Below are 18,914 nucleotides of genomic sequence, written 5' to 3'. Positions count from 1 at the left end.
TCAGTGGGTTAAGGATCTGGTGTTGCTGTGGCTCTGATTGGACCCCAAGCCCAGGAGCTTCCATGTGCTGTGGGTGCAGCCCTGAAAAAAATAAAACTTCAGGAGTTCCCATCGTGGTGCAGTGGTTAACGAATCCGACTAGGAACCATGAGGTTGCGGGTTCGATCCCTGCCCTTGCTCAGTGGGTTAACGATCCGGTGTTGCCATGAGCTGTGGTGTAGGTCGCAGACATGGCTCGGATCCTGCATTGCTGTGGCTCTGGCGTAGGCTGGTGGCTACAGCTCCGATTCGACCCCTAGCCTGGGAACCTCCATATGCCACAGGAGCGGCCCAAGAAAAGGCAAAAAGACAAAAAAAAATAAAATTAAAAAAAAAATAAAACTTCAACCCATACTTTGCAACCGCATGTTAAAAATTTATTCAAAATGGATGAAAAGATGTAAATGTAAAACCTAAACCATAAAACTTCCAGAAAACATAGGAGAAAATTTTCGTGACCCTGGGTTAGGCAAACATTACTAACCATGCAATAAAAACCCTATAAAGTATAAAATAGAAAAGAGTTGATAAATTGAACTGTTTTCAAAATTTAATTTTTAAAAAAATTATTATCATCATTATTTGTCTTTTTAGGACCGCACCAGTGGCTTATAGACGTTCCCAGGCTAGGGATCGAATAGGAGCTGTAGCTGCTGGCCTACACCTCAGCCACAGCAACTCGGGATCTAAGCCTCGACTATGACCTACACCATAGCTCACACCAGCACTGGGTCCTTAACCCATTGAGCTAGGCCAGGGATCGAACCCAAGTCCTCATGGATACTAGCTGGGTTTGTTACCATTAAGCCATGACGGGAACTCCTATCAAAATTTAAGACAGCTGCTCTTTAAAAGACACTGTTAGGTACATTAAGAGACAAGCCAAAGACTGGAAGAAAATATCAGCAAAACACATACCTGATAAAGAATAAACCAGAAAAATAAAGAATGCTCAAAATTTAATAATTAAGAAACAGGCAGTTTTGGAGTTCCCATTGTGGCTCAGTGGTTAATAAATCTGACTAGGAACCATGAGGTTGTGGGTTCGATCCCTGGCCTCTCTCAGTGGGTTAAAGATCTGGTGTTGCCATGAGCTGTGGTGTAGGCTGCAGACGTGGCTTGGATCCCACGTTGCTGTGGCTGTGGTGTAGGCCAGCAGCTATAGCTCCGATTAGACCCCTAGCCTGGGAATTTCCATATGCTATGGGTGTGGCCCTAAAAAAGACAAAAAAAAAAAAAAAAGAAAAGAAAGAAACAACCAGTTTTTTAAAACAGGCAAAAGATGATTAATGTCATCAGTTACTAGGAAAATTCTCATTAATACCGCAATAGCTCCACACGACTCAAAACTAGTCCAGCAAAACCCCATTCACATCAGCAGTCTGCAACGAGAGCCAGGGAAGCTTTCCTGCACCAAGGTAGGACGGGCCCCTCCTTCAGAAAACACCTTGGCCACCTCTCTTCATACCAATCCCACTCCTGGGTATTTACCCAGAAGAAAGGAAGAAGTGGCTACACAAATACCTCCACAGGAATGTTTACAACATTTTCTAATTTTTTAATTTTTGTTTATTTATTCGTTCATTTATTTATTTATTTTTAGGGCTGCACCTGCAGCATATTGAAGTTCCCATGCTAGAGGTAAAACTGGAGCTGCAGTTTCCAGCCTATGCCACAGCCACAGCAATGCTGGATTCAACCTGCATCAGCAACCTACATCACAGGTCACAGCAACACCGATCCTTAACCCACTGAGCAAGGCCAGGGACCGAACCCGCATCCTCATGGATACTAGTTAGGTTTGTTACCACTGAGCTACAATGGGAACTCTTACAACAGCTTTTTAAGTACTTGCCAAAAATCAAAAACCACCCAAACATATCAGTCATCTGGTGACCTGAGAAATGAAATGTAGTCCTTCCTGCAATGGTGGGCTCCCCAGGAATGAAAAGGAAAAACTACTGATACAAACAGGAAGAATCTCAAAATCACCTGCTGACAGGCAAAAAAAAAGGAGTACACAGTACCATTCCATGTGTGTAAAATTCTAGAAAAATGCAAAGTGATCCACAGTGGCAGAAAGCTGGCCAGGCTACCCAAGGACAGGAATGGAGAGAGAGGTGGCCGACAGAAGGCGCGGGGAGACACAGTCACAGCCACAGGGCCAGACTGCAAGCTCTACACACACACACACACACACACACACACACACACACACACACAGAGCTTCCTGCACACACACACACACACACAGAGCTTCCTGCACTTAAATCCCACCTCAGGAGCTCCCGCTGTGGCTCTGTGGTTAGCAAACCTGACCAGCACCCATGAGGATGCGAGTTCATTCCCTGGCCTCACTCAGTGGGTTGAGGATCCAGCACTGCCGTGAGCTGTGGTGTAGGTTGCAGGCACGCCTCAGATCCTGCTTTGCTGTGGCTATGGTGTAGGCTGGCAGCTACATCTCTAATTGGACCCCTAGCCTGGGAACCTCCATATGCTGCAGGTGTGGCCCTAAAAGACAAAAAAAAAAAAAAAAATCCCACCTCAGCTGTGTCTTAACAAATGTGAACATGGAGAAGAGGAAAGTGGATGGAGACGAAGAAACAAAAGCAGCTGAGAGCTGCCAAGCATTAGACTGGGCTCATCACACTCACTGTCCACCTCTGTGGCATGTCAGAAATTCTTCAGGATTGGAGTTTCCACTGTGGCGCAATAGGATCAGCAGCACCAGGACACAGGTTTGATCCATGGCCCAACAAAGTGGGTTAAAGATCCAGCATTGCCACAGCTGTGGTGTAGGTCACAACTGTGGCTCAGATGTGAGCCCTGGCCCGGGAACTCCACATGCCAGAGGAGGGCAAAAAAAATCCTCCAGGATCAAAGGTAAAGTAAGAGAAGAACAAGATAAGGTAACTACCATCTTTGTCAATGAACAAAAGCTGTCTGCAGGGACAAAAGGGAAGAAGGTGAAGTCACCATGAGACCCAGAGGATGCAGAGCAGGCCTGGGACTGGCAGGCACTGGCAGCCTGGGAGAGAACCAGGCCTGGCTGGACAGCTGCCAACCCAGTCCCGATGTCCCGAATGGCAGGGACAACCCCTCCCTGCAGAAGGGAAGCAAGTGGGGAGACTGGCCCACCCTGGAGCCTGCTCTGCTCCAGAGAGCAGGTGAGAACCAGGCTGGCCAACTAAGCCCGTCACCTAACCACACAGCTCTACTTCCTAACCCGCAGCCTTCTTTAAGTGACCCAAACTAAGCCAATCCTAACACTATTCCACCGACCTATGGATTACACCATAAAGGGAAAATGTGATCTCAAATTCTCAACAACAATCATCCTGTGAGATTCATAAAAACCATTTCACTTAGTCTTCCACACAATCCTGCATAGAGGCCCTGCTTGGCCCTGAGAACAAAGCAAACAAGCTCAGGGAGGCTGAAGCTGCCCAGCTACCTGGTGGCAGGACAAGGCCTCGCATCACAGCTCAGGGTACTGCCAGCCTGGTTACTGCAGGTTCATGTGGACTTAATGGTGTGTGGCCCAGGTGGTGGCTACATGGTTAAGGATTTTAAGGAACAAGGCAGCAAGACTCCAGAGTTACAATCACACACACAGGAGTGGTCACAGAATTTCATGCATGTGCCACTGTGGGCAATGTGGAGGCCACCGCAGACCTCGGATTCAGCACAGGGAGAAAGCCCACTAGAAATGCGGCAGGAGGCCTTCTTCCCAGCTCCTGCCTGGGTTAGCCTCCTGGGTACCCACACTCCTCTCTGCATGCCTCGCCCTCGGGGTGGGCTGGCAGAAGGAAGAGCAGCCCAAATCCCTTGGGGAGGAGAGTAGAACAAGGTGATGAGGGAAGAGGGGAGGGTCCCTTGGGAACCTGGCTGCTCAGGATTTCCATTCCTTTCCACAGGAAGCCAGCTCTTGAAGCACCAAGGCCTGAGTCCAGGACTATATCCTGATGACCCGATCCCTCTGACCACAGTCACCTGCCTCCCAAGTCATCTTGAGGATGCTGATGTGTGTCAGGACAGAGGGCTAAGCGGGTTGAAAGCAAGAGCCATAAGCCTGAGATGGTGTTAGAGAGTGCGGGTTGGGGGGTTCTGCTGGAAACTCAGGGCCAGCAGCCCCTAGGGCCCGCCCTCCCCAGGCCCCGCCCTCCAGGGCCCCACCCCAGAAGGTGCCACACTCACCGGATAGTCTCGATGATTTCGTGAGCAGCATCGTGGTGTTTATCCTGAAAGACAATGGGACAGGGTTGAGAGCCGTCCCTCCACCCTCCGGTGATGGTGGTGACCAGAGGAGGTGGGCGCTACAGCCCCTACCCACAGCACTGGGGTGCTGTCCTGGGACCCCTGCTACATGGGATACTCTAGACTTGGGAGCGCCTATTCCTGTGGCACACTGCCACCCAGCAGGCAGTGCGGAAAGGGCCAGGATGCAGTCTAAGCCGAGTCTCCTTCCCCATCCTGTGCCCTATTGCCTCCCGAGTGCCTGCTAGGACTTCTGGGCACTTCTGCAGCTCCGAGGCTCCAGGAGTGGCTCTGAGGCCTCAGTTTCGCATCTGTAAAGTGGAGAAACACCAACTGCAACCACTAGGAGTGTGCCTCTGGCAGTCCTGCCACCCAGCTACAAGGCTGCCCTTGCCAGGCCTCACTGGGCTCCATGGTGAGGGGGCTGGCCTGGCCTCTTTCCCCAAGGAGGATGCCTAGAGGTCATTCTGGCCTTTCACTGGGGTCTCCTCAGCCACTTCACCCAAGACCTTGCAGAAACTAGGTTAGGATGCTTGGCTTGGAGGTGCCTAACTCTAGACTGCACCTTCCCTCCACTTGGTAAAGTGAAGGTTCCTCCTACAGTGAGAGGAGGGGGCCGTGAAGATGAGCAGTGGCTGGAAGTGAGCTGATAAGCCCAGAGCTACCAGCTCTGCACCAGGACAGTGACCTACACCTCTCAGCCCAGGCCATCTCCACGCTTCACAACAGAGGAACAGCAACTCAGGCAGAGACCCCCTGGGGCCATTGCACAGGTGCCAGGAAGGGCCTAGGACAGTGCCCCACATAGTCCAGCGTTTCCTAAGGTCAAAACAATCATGAAACACCTTTTGCATCCTAAGCCTCAACAGGTCTAGTGAGATATAATTCACACAGAACGGACGCCCTTGTTTCAGGTATACAATTCAGTTTTGTTTTTTTGCTTTTGTTTTTTTTTGCCACACCCATGGCATGTGGAAGTTCCCTGGCCAGGAATCAAACCCGCACCATAGCAGTGATCCCGGCTGTGCCAGTGACAATGCCAGATCCTTAACCTGCTGTGCCACAAAAGAAGTCTACAATTCGGTGGGTTTTTTTTTTTTTTTTTTAATACATTCAGGGTTGTATAATTATACCTCTATCTAATTCTGGAACATTCCATCACCCCAAAAGAAGCCCCATCTCCTTTAGCAGACATGCTCCAATCCTCTCCCCAGACTCTGACAACACTAACCCACTCTCTGTCTCTGCGGAATTGTCTGTTCTGGATGTTTCACATAAGTAGAATTACAATATGTGACCTTTTGCCCAAAATCTTTTTATTTTTTTAATTTTATGGCTATATCCTTAGCATATGGAAGTTCCTGGGCCAGGAATTGAATCTGAGCCACACCTGCGACCTACATTGCAGCTGCAGCAACACCAATCCTTTAAACCACTGTGACAGGCCAGGGATTAAACATGAACCTCTATAGCGATCCAAGACACTGCAGTCAGATTCTTTTTTTCTTTAGGGCCACACCTGCGGCACATGGAAATTGCCAGGCTAGGGGTCCAATTTGAGCTGCAGTTGCTGGACTATGCCACAGTTACAGCAATGCCAGATCCAAGCTGCATCTGAAACCTACACCACAGCACATGGCAATGCCGGATCCTTAACCCAGAGTGGGGCCAGGGATCAAACCCATATCCTCATATATACTCGTTGGGTTCTTAACCCACTGAGCCACAACCGAACTCCTGCAGTCAGATTTTTAGCCCATTGTGCCACAGCAGTAACTCCCCAAAAATCTTATTTTTTTTTTTTTAGGACAAAGAAAAAAACTAATCTTCTATTGTTCTTAATAATATCCTCCAACTTACTAAGGATCGAGCAGTAAATATTAATTGAACTCTTATTACTCAGACAAGTCCAGTGTGGGAGATGGAGCCATATAGACCAGAGGTTCCCAAGGTAGGCCACCCAACCCACAGCATCAGCACCACTGCTGACCCAGAAATCACTGAGGGACACAATCAGCCCTGACACCTTGTGGCAGATGTCAGAAGACACTGGGCCCAGCTGGGTTTGGAAAACAGTCTGGGAGCTCCTCAAAGGTTGAAAAGAGAGTTACCATATGACTGAGCAACTCCTCTCCCAGATGTCTGCCCAAGAGAATTAAGAATATACATCCATACAAAACCCCGAAGACTAATGTGTTGGCTTTGGATCTTAACAGCCAAAAGGTGGAAACCACCCATACTCATCAACATATGAAAGAATAAACAAATGTGGTCCCTCCTCAAATGGGAGGATCATTCAGTCTGAAAAGGAGAGAAGAATTGACAAGCCTACCACATGGATGGACTTTTGAGACCATGATGCTGAGAGAAGCAGACACAGAAGGACACACAGTGTGTGACTCCATGGATGGGAAACGTCCAGAACAGGCACATCCACAGAGACAGAATGGACTCCTGGGTGTCAGGGGCTGCGGAGAGGATGGGGTGACTGCTGATAGGGAAGAGGTTTCCTCTTGGGATGATGGAATGTTCTAAATTTGGTAGCAGTGATGATTGACCCAGTGAATACACCACAAGTCAGTGAACTGCACACTCAGGTGAATGAGTTGTACGGTATGGTTACTGAACCTCAAAAAAGCTATTAACGGAGTTCCCGTCGTGGCGCAGTGGTTAACGAATCCGACTAGGAACCATGAGGTTGCGGGTTCGATCCCTGCCCTTGCTCAGTGGGTTAACGATCCGGCGTTGCCGTGAGCTGTGGTGTAGGTTGCAGACGCGGCTCGGATCCCGCGTTGCTGTGGCTCTGGCGTAGGCCGGTGGCTACAGCTCCGATTCGACCCCTAGCCTGGGAACCTCCATATGCCGCGGGAGCGGCCCAAGAAATAGCAACAACAACAACAAGAACAACAAGAACAACAAGACAAAAGACAAAAGACAAAAAAAAAAAAAAAAAAAAAAAAAAAAAAGCTATTCACAACACCAATAAAGTCTATCGGATTAAATGTCAACTATCATTAAAAGCACACCCCCCCCAGTAAAAAAATACTGAGTATATAAGACACTCCCATGGCTAATCTACTGTGTCGCTGGTCAGAAACATTCAGTGACTCTAGTAATAAAATTCACTTAGCAATAAAAAAAAAGTTAGTTGTAATGAATGCTGACTAGATGTGGTGTTTGAGGAAGCAGAAGTCTATATTTCTGTAATTAGACTGTGATATCATGAACTCAGATATAAAATAAAAAAGTTTTGGGGTTATTGAAAAAAAAGGAACAACAACAACAACAAAAAAAAGGCAAGGCAGAAAAAGAAACATTTAGTGAGTCTAGATGCACAGTCCTAGAAGAAATTTGGTATGGTTCCCATACCACTGACCCAACAAAGCAGAGAAGATGCCATGTTGCAAGGTCTATTGAGGAGACAAACTCACACAGCAAAGCATAACTACGTGATGAAGTGGTTACAGGGTGACGAGGATAGTCAGTCTAGAACTGTCCACCGACTCGCTCTCAAATCACACTTTTTTTTTTTTTTTTAAAGGGCTGCACCTGCAGCATATGGAAGTTCCCAGGCTAGGGGTCAAATGAGAGCTGCAGCTGCTGGCCTACACCACAGCAATTCAGGATCAAAGGCTCAATTGCGACCTACACCACAGCTCACGGCAACGCCGGATCCTTAACCCACTGAGCGAGGCCAGGGATTGATCCTGAGTCCTCATGGATACTAGCTGGGTTTGTTTCCACCTCTGAACCACGACAGGAACTCTGAATCACACTCATTCCGAGGGAAGCCGGCTGCCATGGAGTGAGGAGGCTCATGCAGTGCCATGGGAGGTGTGCAGGGAGAGCGGCCGCGTGAGGGGCCGTCCTGGAAGAGGCAACGCCAGCCCTGCCCGGCCTTCAGATGAGGCTAGTGCCTCTACTGCAACCTCATGATCAAGTCCGAGCCAGAACCACCGCTCATCTGTTCTTAACTGGGAGAGACAATAAATGTGTGTTGCTTTAAGTTGCTAAATCTGGGGTTAGTTTGTTATGCAGCAATAGAAAAAACAATACATGCTCTGTGTTAAGGCTAATAAACTACTCCAAGAGCAGAGCCCACAAGAACAAGCTTTTTTTGTTTTTTGCTTGTTTTTTAGGGCCGCACCTGTGGCATATGAAGTTCCCAGGCTAGGGGTTGAAACAGACCTATAGCTGCAGCCCCAAGCCACAGTCACAGCAACTTGGGATCTGAGCCATGTCTGCGACCTACACCATAGCTCATGGCAATGTCGGATCCTTAACCCACTGAGTGAGACCAGGGATTGAACCCACATCCTCAGGATACCAGTCCAGGTTGTTACCACTGAGCCACATGGGAACTCCCCATAAGAACAAGTTTTAGAGTAGCAGGAAGACGTGACAGTAACCAGAAAAGTTGGATTCAAGAAGTCTGATTCCAGTCAGCACCATGAAGTCACAAATGGCACAGGCTCCGTAAAAAGGCCCATGTGCATACACTGGGTGCAGGCACAAGCCCAGTCAGCTGGAGCAGTCGCTGCCTGGCAGGCCTGTGCCCGCTCCAGGCCACAGTCCTCATTCGGTCCCTATGGGAAGCCACATTCCTCTTGCTCGGGCTGAAGGGGTCCCATAGCCGGCAGGTCGAAGCCTTGCTGAGTTACTGCATCTTAGACTAAATCATGCAGACCGGGGAAGAGTGAAGCCTGGAATTTGGTCTCAGCTATGAGATGAACCCCAGTCTTCCCGGCTTTAGAACCAGAAAGTGAGAAGAAAGTTTACAATGCTTCCATCAACTGTCCTGAGATGTATAATTTAAGATGCTCCATCACCATCAATGATTCAGAAGCTCTCACAACTTCTTGGCTGGGCCTCTTCTTACTGTTTCACAGACCTTTGGAACAGAGATGCCAGAAGCAGACCCAGGAAGATCTGATGGAGAACAGCACAAGGAAGCCTGAATTTATGAGCACCCCAGGGCTTCTCCCTGGGGGAGCCCTGGAACCCAGGTTTAAGGCCCAGCCCTCGTCTCCTTACAGAGGATACTCCACGCCTCCCCCTTCACGGCCCACATTCCCAGCCAGTACTGGCTGCTCGCTGAGTCAATGAATAACCATGCTCTTCTACTGACCACATCATAGCATCCACAAAAAGCAGCTCAGGGGTTCTTTCACACAGAACTCTGTTTAGCAGAAAGCTGCTAACCAGGAGAGCTGGGGTGATGGGAAAACGACTGTAATAAACACAACCAATCCTACCAAAAAATAATCCTGTACAGAGACTGTTATCAGGCCTGAGAGATGACACTAAATCCATCCCCTCCCCAGTTCAAGTCCGCCCAGCACAGACTTCCATGCAGAGGGGAGGGATGGGGGTGGGGGTCCAGGTGTCCCTCTAAGCATCTGCCCAGCTTCGTCCCTCACCATGAGGACAGACTTGGGAATAGGACTCCACCCAGATGCCTGCAGATCGGGACGCAGTCTGGCTCTGTCCTGGCTCATGCCTATGGGCCCTAGTCTCACGTGAGGAGTCTGGACCGGATGGCCTCCTAGTACCCTCTGCCAGGTACCAATCCCCACCAGTTCATGCTAAGAGTTGCAGGCTGTCTAGAGATCTCTGTCCCCAGAGGGCACAATGAGAAGCAGAGGACAGAGACCAGGAAGGAGGAGGTGGGCTGGGTAGGCAGGCACTCTCAGACCCACCCACTCCATCCTCCTTTTCCCACAGTCACTGAGGAAAACCACAGAACCCAGGGTTCCTCTGAGGCAGGGTCTTCACAGTGGGACAAGCATCAGAACCCCTGGAGGCCCATGAGAGTCCTGGGCCGCCAAAACACAAAGGTTCAGAGTTGGCAGGTCTGGGCCCCAGGAACCTGCATTCCTAAGTCCTAGCTGCTGTGGAGGCTGCTGGCCCAGGGTCCTGCTCTGAGAACCACGGCCTGAAGAAAGCAGGGACCACACTCTTATCACTGCCTGCTGGAGGGGGTGGTGGAGGGGAGGGGGGAAGCACCCAGGAGGTGCAAGGGGGGCAAAGGGACCCTTGTCTGCCATCCCCACTCCCAAGCAGCTGCAGAGGGTACTCCCTGCAGTGGGGGTGCTGGCCTCTTCCCTGGAGGCCCTGGGGTGGGGTCCCCAGCGCTCCTCACATGGTCCTGAAGGCCACAGCAAGTAGGACAAAGGGCTCCTGGGGCCGAGTGCAGACCCAGGGCAGCCTCCATGGCCCCTCCAGCAGCACTGCGCTGGGCCCACAGCAAACTGACACAGGAACCAGGTTTTGCAAGATGGAGAAGCACATGGGAAAAGGCAAAGGCAGGGGGAGAGGCAACGTGGCAGGAGGTCTGTCTGTCTGCCTGCCTCATTGGCAAGGCTTAGAGAGCAGAGGTTTGGCTGGAGGAGTGTAAAGGGATATGGTGCAGAGAGCTCCCGGTCTGCGGCTGAGAAGCCTAGTGGGTGATCGATCAGCGGAGGGTCCCGCGGCCTGGGCCCCACTGGGGAGCACCCACTCACTAGGGAGAATGAGCAGGAGCTGAAGATGGAGGGGAGAGGTTTTCATAGAAAAATAGAAACATGGGCGGGGCATGGGGTGGGGGCCCAGAGTGTCAGAAAGCAGCACATGAGCCACATCCACGGTCAGCCCAAGATGTCTGCAGGCCCCTGCAAGCCCCAGGAAGGTGGTAGAAGCCAGCCCCATAGGCTGCACCTGAGGACAGGCCAGACCACGGCCCAAGTCTGTGGGATGGGAACCGGCCTTGTAGGGTGATGCAAAGAAGAGAACACTAAATCAGCGCCTACACTGGGGCGCTACCAGTGGGGAGCAGGAGGCCAAGAGAGCCAGGTCTCAGGCAAAAACTTGGAGAAAAAGGAAACTGATCAAAGATGCAACACAGAAGCACCCCATGCTGCTGGAGGGCCAGATGGTAAGACAAGGAGGCAGAATGTTTGTCCCCAAAATCCAAGGAAGCCCTAACCCCAGGGGGAGGGAACTTTGAGAGGGATTAAGGTTAGATGAGATCATGAGGGTAGGCCCCCTGCTGGGATTAGTGTCCTGGTAAAGAGAGAAAGTGACGCAGCAGGAAGGCGGCCTCACCAGGAACTTACCATGCCACCAGGACCCTGACCTCAGACTCCAGCTTGTAGGATGGTGGGAAAGCAAAGTCTGCAGTTTAAGCCACACACGCTGCAGTCCAAGCAGAATAAGACAAAGACCCCCAGGATGCAGGCAGGAGCCTGGGTTCATACAGTGACTAAGAGGGGAGGCAGGTGACATGATCCTGCTGAGAGGAGGGAGGAAGGCACAGGTGGAAAAACAAAGTCCAACCAAAGGTGGCAGCTAGGAATGTGGAGTTTTACCCAGTGCCAGCAAGCCATGGCTCAACAGTTACAAAATGCACTTTCCCAGGCTGGCCCAGGAACCCAGGGCGGGACCCGCAGGCTCTGAACTCAGGTGCCAGAACACCCCCAAGCGGACCCCAGGGTGGCCACTGGTCCTGGTGTGCTGGAAGGGCTGGGCAGAAGGACCTCCCGTGCATGTCTGTTTTATTTATTTTTTATTTTTATTTTTATTTTTTTTTGAGTCACTTTTTTATTTTTTAATTATGATTTACAGTATGTTTGTTTCAAATCCTGGTTCCAGAAACTTCGAGCCAGCACTCATTTCTCCTCTACAATGCTTTGAAAGGATCCAGGCTCCTTGAAGAAACGCTGACCCCAGGGCTGGGCCAGAGATCCCAGACGGGCCTGGAACACCCCAGGTACTGAAAGGAAGGAGGGGCCCCACAGACGGACACAGGCATGCCCGGGACCCAGGAACACCCTTAAGGCACTCTCCGAGGCTGACAGTCACATCAGGCTGAACTGCAACCTGTGGGTCCCTACTGACCCTGTAAACATGTAAGTAAATGGAGAGAAGGGGCAGGTCTTTCCCAGAAGTGCTCTAGCAAATACAAGCGGAGTGAGGCGGAGGATGAAGAAAGTGCTGTGAGGTGGGGAATCTGCTGAGGGATGTGGAGGTCAGCAGGCCAACATCCAAGGACAGGTCACCTGTGGGCCTCCACCTACCTCTCCCAGGTAAGAGGGATGAGTAGGGATTTCACAGTAGAGGGACATAATCCTCCCAGGGGCCAAGATCAACCCCATCAACAATGAGGCCCACCAGCACTAGGGCCCCAGAGACGACATGCCATGGACACGGCCCCATGTCTGGGGGACTCTGGTCGAGAACGCAAACACATCTCAACCTGGGGCCTGGACAAACCCACACTAGGGCCTCTACAGATGACTGGACAGTTCCCTTCAGAGCATCCAGGTCATGAAAGACGCCTGCTGCCTGAGAGACAGAGGGACTGTGCAGATGAGGGGAGCCCATGGGGGACCCCAGACTGGGTCCCAGAGCAGACAGGGACATGGAGTGGCTGAATCCCTGATACTATTCCAGGGTGACTGCCCAGCTTTGATTAGGGCACCCTTGGAGGCTGACAGAGGGTGTGGAGGGACACCACGCTGTTTTTGCAGAAAGTCTAAAATCCTCTTAAAGTTTTAAATGCTGACTTGCAAGTTCAGACACAGAACAGCTCTGGCAGGGTTGGTATCCCTCATACAGCCCTGCCCTGCCAGCCCCGTGCCCACCCCCAGACCTGGATGGAAAGCTTTCCTGCTGCCTGAGGCACACTCCGAAGACCAACACAGCTGCTCAGGGCTGCTCAATACACAGCGCCTTTCCCCCACGATCACACATGCCTCAGCTCTGAGGAGAGGAAATGTGTAACGTGAACCTCCATTAAGGGATGTAACATCACAGTCTGAATCTACTTAAACATCTCAAAACTCAGTAGAGTAAGTTTGCTTTTTTTTTGGCCGTACTTGTGGCATGTGGAAGTTCCCAGGCCACATATTGAACCCTTGCCACAGCAGCGACAACACTGGATCCTTAAGCTGCTGCACCACCAGGAAACTCCCAGTTTGCTAAATTTTTTTTTGTCTTTTTAGTGCCACACACGCAGCATATGGAGGTTCCTAGGCTAGGGGTCCAGGTGGAGCTGTAGCTGCCAGTGTGCCAGATCTGAGCTGCATCTGCGACCTACATCACAGTTCACAGCAACGCCGGATCCTTAACCCACTGAGCGAGGCCAGGGATCGAACCCTCATCCTCATGGATGCTAGTCAGATTCATAAACCGCTGAGCCACGGCGGGAACTCCCCAGTTTGCTATTTTAATAACAACCTTATATTTCATCCAGAAGTTTCCCTCTCACGGGTTTATAGGATGGAGCAAAGGCGGGTGATGAGGGAGGCACTGAGGGGCCACACAGGAAACCCCTCTCCCCCCTTCTTGTTTTCTGTCTCCTAGGGGTCCTGTTGCTCGGTATTCCCCAGTGCCTGTGCCTTGTCTCCTTGGCTATAGGATGACAGTCATGTTCCTTTTTCCACCTCAGGGTGATGCCTGGAAGCCTCTTTGGCACCGTCTCTGTCTCTCCAAGCTGTTCCTCCTGTTCCCACCAGCCAGGTCTCTCAGGCCTGTGGCATTGAGCAATACCCCGAGTGTTCATTGAGGCCGTGCTGGTGTCTCATGTGGGTCCCTGCATCCAAAGATGGACCCCTGGAGTTCCCTGGTGGCTCAGTGGTTAAGGATCTGGCATTGTCACTGCAGCAGCATGGGTCACTGCTGTGGTGCAGGTTCAATCCTTGGCTCAGGAACTTCCGCATGCCAAGGGCACACACGCACACAAAAAGTGGACCCCAAAACACTCTATCTCGACTATGCCAAAACCAATTATATCATCATGTAGTTTTGTAAGGTACCACCACTGGGAGAAGCTGAGTAAAGAGAACACAGGATGTCTCTGTTATTTCTTATAGCTGAGCAAGAATCTATGATTACCTCAAAATTAAAAGTTTAATTAAGAAATAAAAGAGGAGTTCCCATCATGGCATAGTGGAAACAAATCCGACTAGGAACCATAAGGTTGTGGGTTCGATCCCTGACCTTGCTCAGTGGGTTAAGGATCTGTCGTTGCTGTGGCTGTGGTGTAGGTTGGCAGCTGTAGCTCTGATTAGACCCCTAGCTTGGGAACCTCCATGTGCTGTGGATGCGACCCTAAAAAGAGAAAAAGACAAAAAAAGAAAAGAAAGAAAAAAAAAGAGAGACTGGTGGGGGCAGGCCCCCTGTAGCTCTGTCACCTCCTCCCCTAATACACATCCAAAGTTCTGGCTGCCTCAGGCTCCCCCCACCAGGAACAGTACACAGTTCCTGAGTACTGGCAGTTGGCTCTTGGGGGACCAAAGCTAAGAGCCACACACACCGGACTTTTCTGACTATCCTTTCCTCTTTTAAGGTGGCTACTTCACCCAAAGAAAGCCATCAAAGGGTTAATCTGCCTTGTACCTTAGATGGATTAGGCAGGACTCACAGCAGAGGTAAGATCAGAAAATACTCCGTGAGTCACAGGGAGGGATGGCTCACTCGGCCAGCCGCCCACTTCAGCTACTACTCACAGCCGAGTTAAGGGCATGACTGCTCAGCGGGCATTCATCAGAGACTCGTGGGCTCTCAGGAGGAAGCCGGGGGCGGGGACAGTCACCCTGGGCTGTTCCACACCCACAGCCTGGGTGAGTCACAGAGGGAAGGACCACTGCACACCCTAGCAGGCTCTCGCCCAGACCACCTGCTCCCTCTGAGCTGAGACTCCGTTTTTGCACCAAAAGAAGGGCCGTCCTGCTTTAGAAATGCCACCATGAGCTATAAGTCGATATTAGGGAACCCGCGGCCACAGATGGAACAAGTCCCGCTCTATACCCCCGCCCTCCTATTTGTCAACTGAGCTTAAGCCCGTTTTCAAGGCTGGACATTTCCATGTGTGGACGGTTGTGGTTGCTTGTACTTCCCCCTGTGGATGTCCCCTCCTCAGAGAAGCCACCCACACCTCCTCCAGCCCCTCCCTCTGGGACCTCAGCAGATATATGCCTGACAATACACCTCTACTGGACGTCTATGTTTATAGATTACCTCCCAGCCATCCTTTGTTTGTGTTTCTTGAGATTAAGAATATTGTCTACTACCCTCTGTGTCCCCTGGAACACAGTGAATTATTCGGGAGGTACTTGGAGAATGAATGAATCAATGAACAAACAAGCTCAGTCATTTCAAAAGTGTGGTCACATGAGTAATCTGACCTTCTGAAAAGTCGAGCTTCTGAAAGTAGCCCATTTTCTTAACGTATTCATCACCAAGTCATCATAAAATAGGAACTCTTAAAAAGCACTGCCATCTCATTTCCCGTGAGAAAGCAAGATTCCTCAGGGGGGACATAGAAGGGTAGCAGATGTCACCATAAAGCCTGAGGAAGGTTGTGGCTCACTAAGCACTTCACGGGGTCCTTGTGACCACCGGCCTGGTAGTGAAACAGCCACAGCAGGAATGGCTGCTGACATCAGGTGGAGCATCAGGCAAGCAGCGCACACCCACACCCTGCCAAGAAAGGCCCCGGCCAACAGTGGAAAGACACTCTCCACTTCAGAACCACCTGCCACCAGAAAGCCAGGTCCCAACCAGGGCCTGGATACACGAGGCCTTATTTACAAGAGTTACAAATCTCTGTGGCTTTGCTCTGCCCCAAATAAAAGTTGGTGATGGGGACAACACGACCACCTCCAGATGAACTTCATCTTAGTTTCAAGTGCCTGAGTGCTGCGCCATTGTGGCTTTCTAAACGCTTCCAATACTCAATGTAGCAATTTTTTTTTTTTTTTTGTCTTTTTGCCATTTCTTGGGCCGGTCCCGCGGCATATGGAGGTTCCCAGGCTAGGGGTTGAACCAGAGCTGTAGCCACCAGCCTACACCAGAGCCACAGCAATGCAGGATCTGAGCTGCGTCTGCAACCTACGCCACAGCTCACGGCAACGTCAGATCCTTAACCCACTGAGCAAGGCCAGGGATCGAACCCACAACCTCTTGGTTCCTAGTCGGATTCATTAACCACTGAGCCACGACGGGAACTCCCAAACATAGCAATTTCTAAGATGCCCAAGTGTTTTTATTAAACATACGAAGAGCCAAGACCCCAGTCCCACTCCCGAGTGTTTTCCCAAGTGAGGTGAATATCCAAGTTCACATGGAAACCTGCCCCAGGATATTTATAGCAGCTTTCCCCCATCCCTTCAAAACTGCAATCACCCCACAAGTCCTGCTACCCACAGATGAATGAATGGACAAATGAAAAATGGAAACACAGCAAGATAAAGAAGTGACTTCTGATATTAGCAACAATACAGTTGAATCTGAGATACGTTTTGCTGAGTAAAAGCAGCCAGAATCAAAAAGCTACATGCTGTTACTTCTATTTACCTGGCTTTCTGGAAATGCCAAAAAGAGAGATGAGTGGCTAGGAGGCTAGTGGCCAGTAGCAGGTGGGATAATGGAATTGTTCTGCTGTCTGATGGTGATGATCTGTCAAAACTCCTAGAACTGTGTGCTATGTGAACTCTACTTCATGTCTACTGAGGATAAAGAAACAATTATATTTTGAAAAACGCACCGGCCAGCCAACCAGCACCCGACTTGTGCAGGAACAGGGCAGGCAGGTGGATCAGCTGGAGTTTTGAAGGCTCTCCCCCACTTTCAGTTTCCGTTCCCTGGGACACCTCCCTGCCCTGCCCATCGCTCAGGCCACCCGCCTGGGCGACTGGGAGCTGCCCAACCGGAAAAGCCAGAGCCCGGGCACAGCCGCGCCTCCGGGCGCAGGAAGCACAAAAATAGAATGCGCCGGTGCGCGCAGCAGGCTGGAAACCTCCGACCTCGGAGAACCGCGGAGAACCGGGGCCAGCAGCCAACATCGGCTCCCGGGCGGTCCCAGCGTCTCGAACCCGCCCCTCGCCGCGACGTTTCCAAAAACTGACACACTCAGAGCGCGCGCGGGGGGCGGGGCGCGCGGGCTTCCCCGCTGGGTCCCCTGGAGGCCGGTTTCCCCGCAAGCCGCGCGCGCGAAAGGGCGCCCCAAAGGCGCCCGCCCACGGCGCCTCCTGCGCTTTTCCCTCCCGAAGGCGCGCTGCCCAGCCCAAGCGTGGACCCTGGGCCACGGACACGCACAACACGCCGCCACTAGGGACGAGAGGCCCAAGCACCCACCCCGCGCCCTGCATCTCCGGAATCACCGGGGGACGCCTTTGTAAATTTCCGCTCAGCCTGTCATTTTCCAAAGCCCACTCAAGAACAGGCGACAGAATGCCTCCTTTCCAAGGGTCTGGCCAACCCTCCCACTCAAATTATGGGACAAAATGCCTCTTCTCCAGGGGTCTGGCCAGCCCACCCACTCAAGATCGGGGAACAGAATGCCTCCTTTCCAAAGGTCCAGCCGGCCAGTCCTGCCACTCAAGATTAGAGAAACAAAATGTCTAATTAAAACAAACAAACAAACAAACCTGGAGAGAGGAAAGAAAAAAGGGTGTCCTCAAAAATAAAAAAGATGAGCACGATGACAGCGCCAAAAATAAACTACCAGAAAAGAGAAACCCTACATGTCAAATCCTAAAGTACGAGAAGGCAAGCGGGCTGGCGGTCCAGGCCCCGAGAGCGACGGGGGTGCCCGGCCCTACAGAGGCAACGGCAGCCCGGCTCGGGCGCTCCTGGGAGGCGCGGGGTTCCCGCGGCTGCGTCTGCGCCCCCGGCTGGCCCGGGCTCCCCGCTGCCCGCCCTGCGCGCGAGGGCTGGAAACGGCCGCGGGGACCCCGGCGGGGCGGGAAGAGGGGTCCCAAAGAGGGTATGGGGACTAGAGTCGCTCAGTTTCTCGGTGGGCCCAGTGAGCACCGCGGGGGGCGGGGGTCCGAGGGTCCAGGGGGAGGGGCGGCAGGGGAGGGGAGGGGCGGCACTCACGTAGACCGGCAGCGGCCACGGGTAGACGGCGGGCTCGGCCCCCACGGGCGACTTGAGCCTCAGCTCCAGCTTCTCCCCCATGTCGGCGCGCGCGGCCGCCGCACCATGCTAGTCGGGCGGTTGGGGGAGGGGCGGGGCGCCGCCGGCGGGGGCGGGGCGGACGGGCGGAGGAGGGCGGGCTGGCGGGAGGCTGAGGGGAGGGGGCCTGGCCTGGGCCTCAGCCGCCGCCGCCGCCGCGCTCCCGTCCGGCCCCCGGCTCCCTCTTTGTGATCACAGGCCCGGGGCCTCCAGCGCCGCCGCCATCTTGGGCCGGCGTGAAGCGAGCACAATGAGCCGGGGGCAGGACTGAACCACTCGCCGAGCGCGCGCGGGGGGGGTCCCTGCGCGAGACGGCGGCGCGCGCCCGCTGCCCCGCCCGCAACGCCGCGCGCCCCCCCCGCCGCCCCGCCCCTTGGGCTCGCCCGCTCGCACGCACGCACGCACGCACGTCCTCGGCTGCCCTCGGTCGCCCCCACCAGCCCGAAGTGGGGCGGGGGGGAGACCCTGTGGGGCCTGAGGGTGGAGGGGTGGGGAACCAGCCCCCTCCCCGCAGTGATTAAACTATAATTCCTCATTAAATGGTACAGCCAGAGTCTTGAGTTCTGCTCACAAGGATGCCATTTGTTGAGTCTGTACTAGGCGCCAGACCCTGGGCACGCAGTACTGGCAATAAGTAAATGCCCTGCCCGCATGAAGCTGCCATTTTAATTGGAATAGCA

At 52.4% G+C, this 18,914-nt stretch overlaps 1 protein-coding gene across 26 annotated transcripts in view; it reads right to left on the bottom strand.

Annotated features, from left to right (window-relative positions):
- DOT1L (DOT1 like histone lysine methyltransferase) overlaps nucleotides 1–18,488 on the bottom strand; it is a 62,531-nt gene extending 44,043 nt beyond the window's left edge. For 12 of the 26 annotated variants that reach the window (XR_014837841.1, XR_014837840.1, XM_085013407.1 and 9 more), the window contains exons 1-2: nucleotides 18,157–18,289; nucleotides 4,237–4,280 (exon numbers count right to left, since the gene is read on the bottom strand). Coding sequence is in view for 4 of the 26 variants with exons in the window: in XM_021084186.2 (XP_020939845.2) it covers nucleotides 4,237–4,280; nucleotides 18,157–18,237 (125 nt within the window). In the remaining 22 variants the exon portion in view is untranslated. Of the gene's footprint in view, nucleotides 1–4,236; nucleotides 4,281–18,156 lie in introns of all 26 variants that reach the window. The other 14 variants (XR_014837839.1, XM_021084187.2, XM_021084191.2 and 11 more) reach the window with 2 other exon arrangements.
- Between the last annotated feature and the right edge of the window lie 426 nt (nucleotides 18,489–18,914).

The sequence above is a fragment of the Sus scrofa genome, chromosome 2 (genome assembly GCF_054392235.1).
Source record: "Sus scrofa isolate SSC_HxYL_T2T_F1_AM1 chromosome 2, Sscrofa_HxYL_maternal_Yorkshire_Landrace_v2.0, whole genome shotgun sequence".
Lineage (NCBI taxonomy): Eukaryota > Metazoa > Chordata > Mammalia > Artiodactyla > Suidae > Sus > Sus scrofa.
Note: the sequence above shows the minus strand (reverse complement) of the source record. Positions and strands in the feature narration are given on the sequence as shown.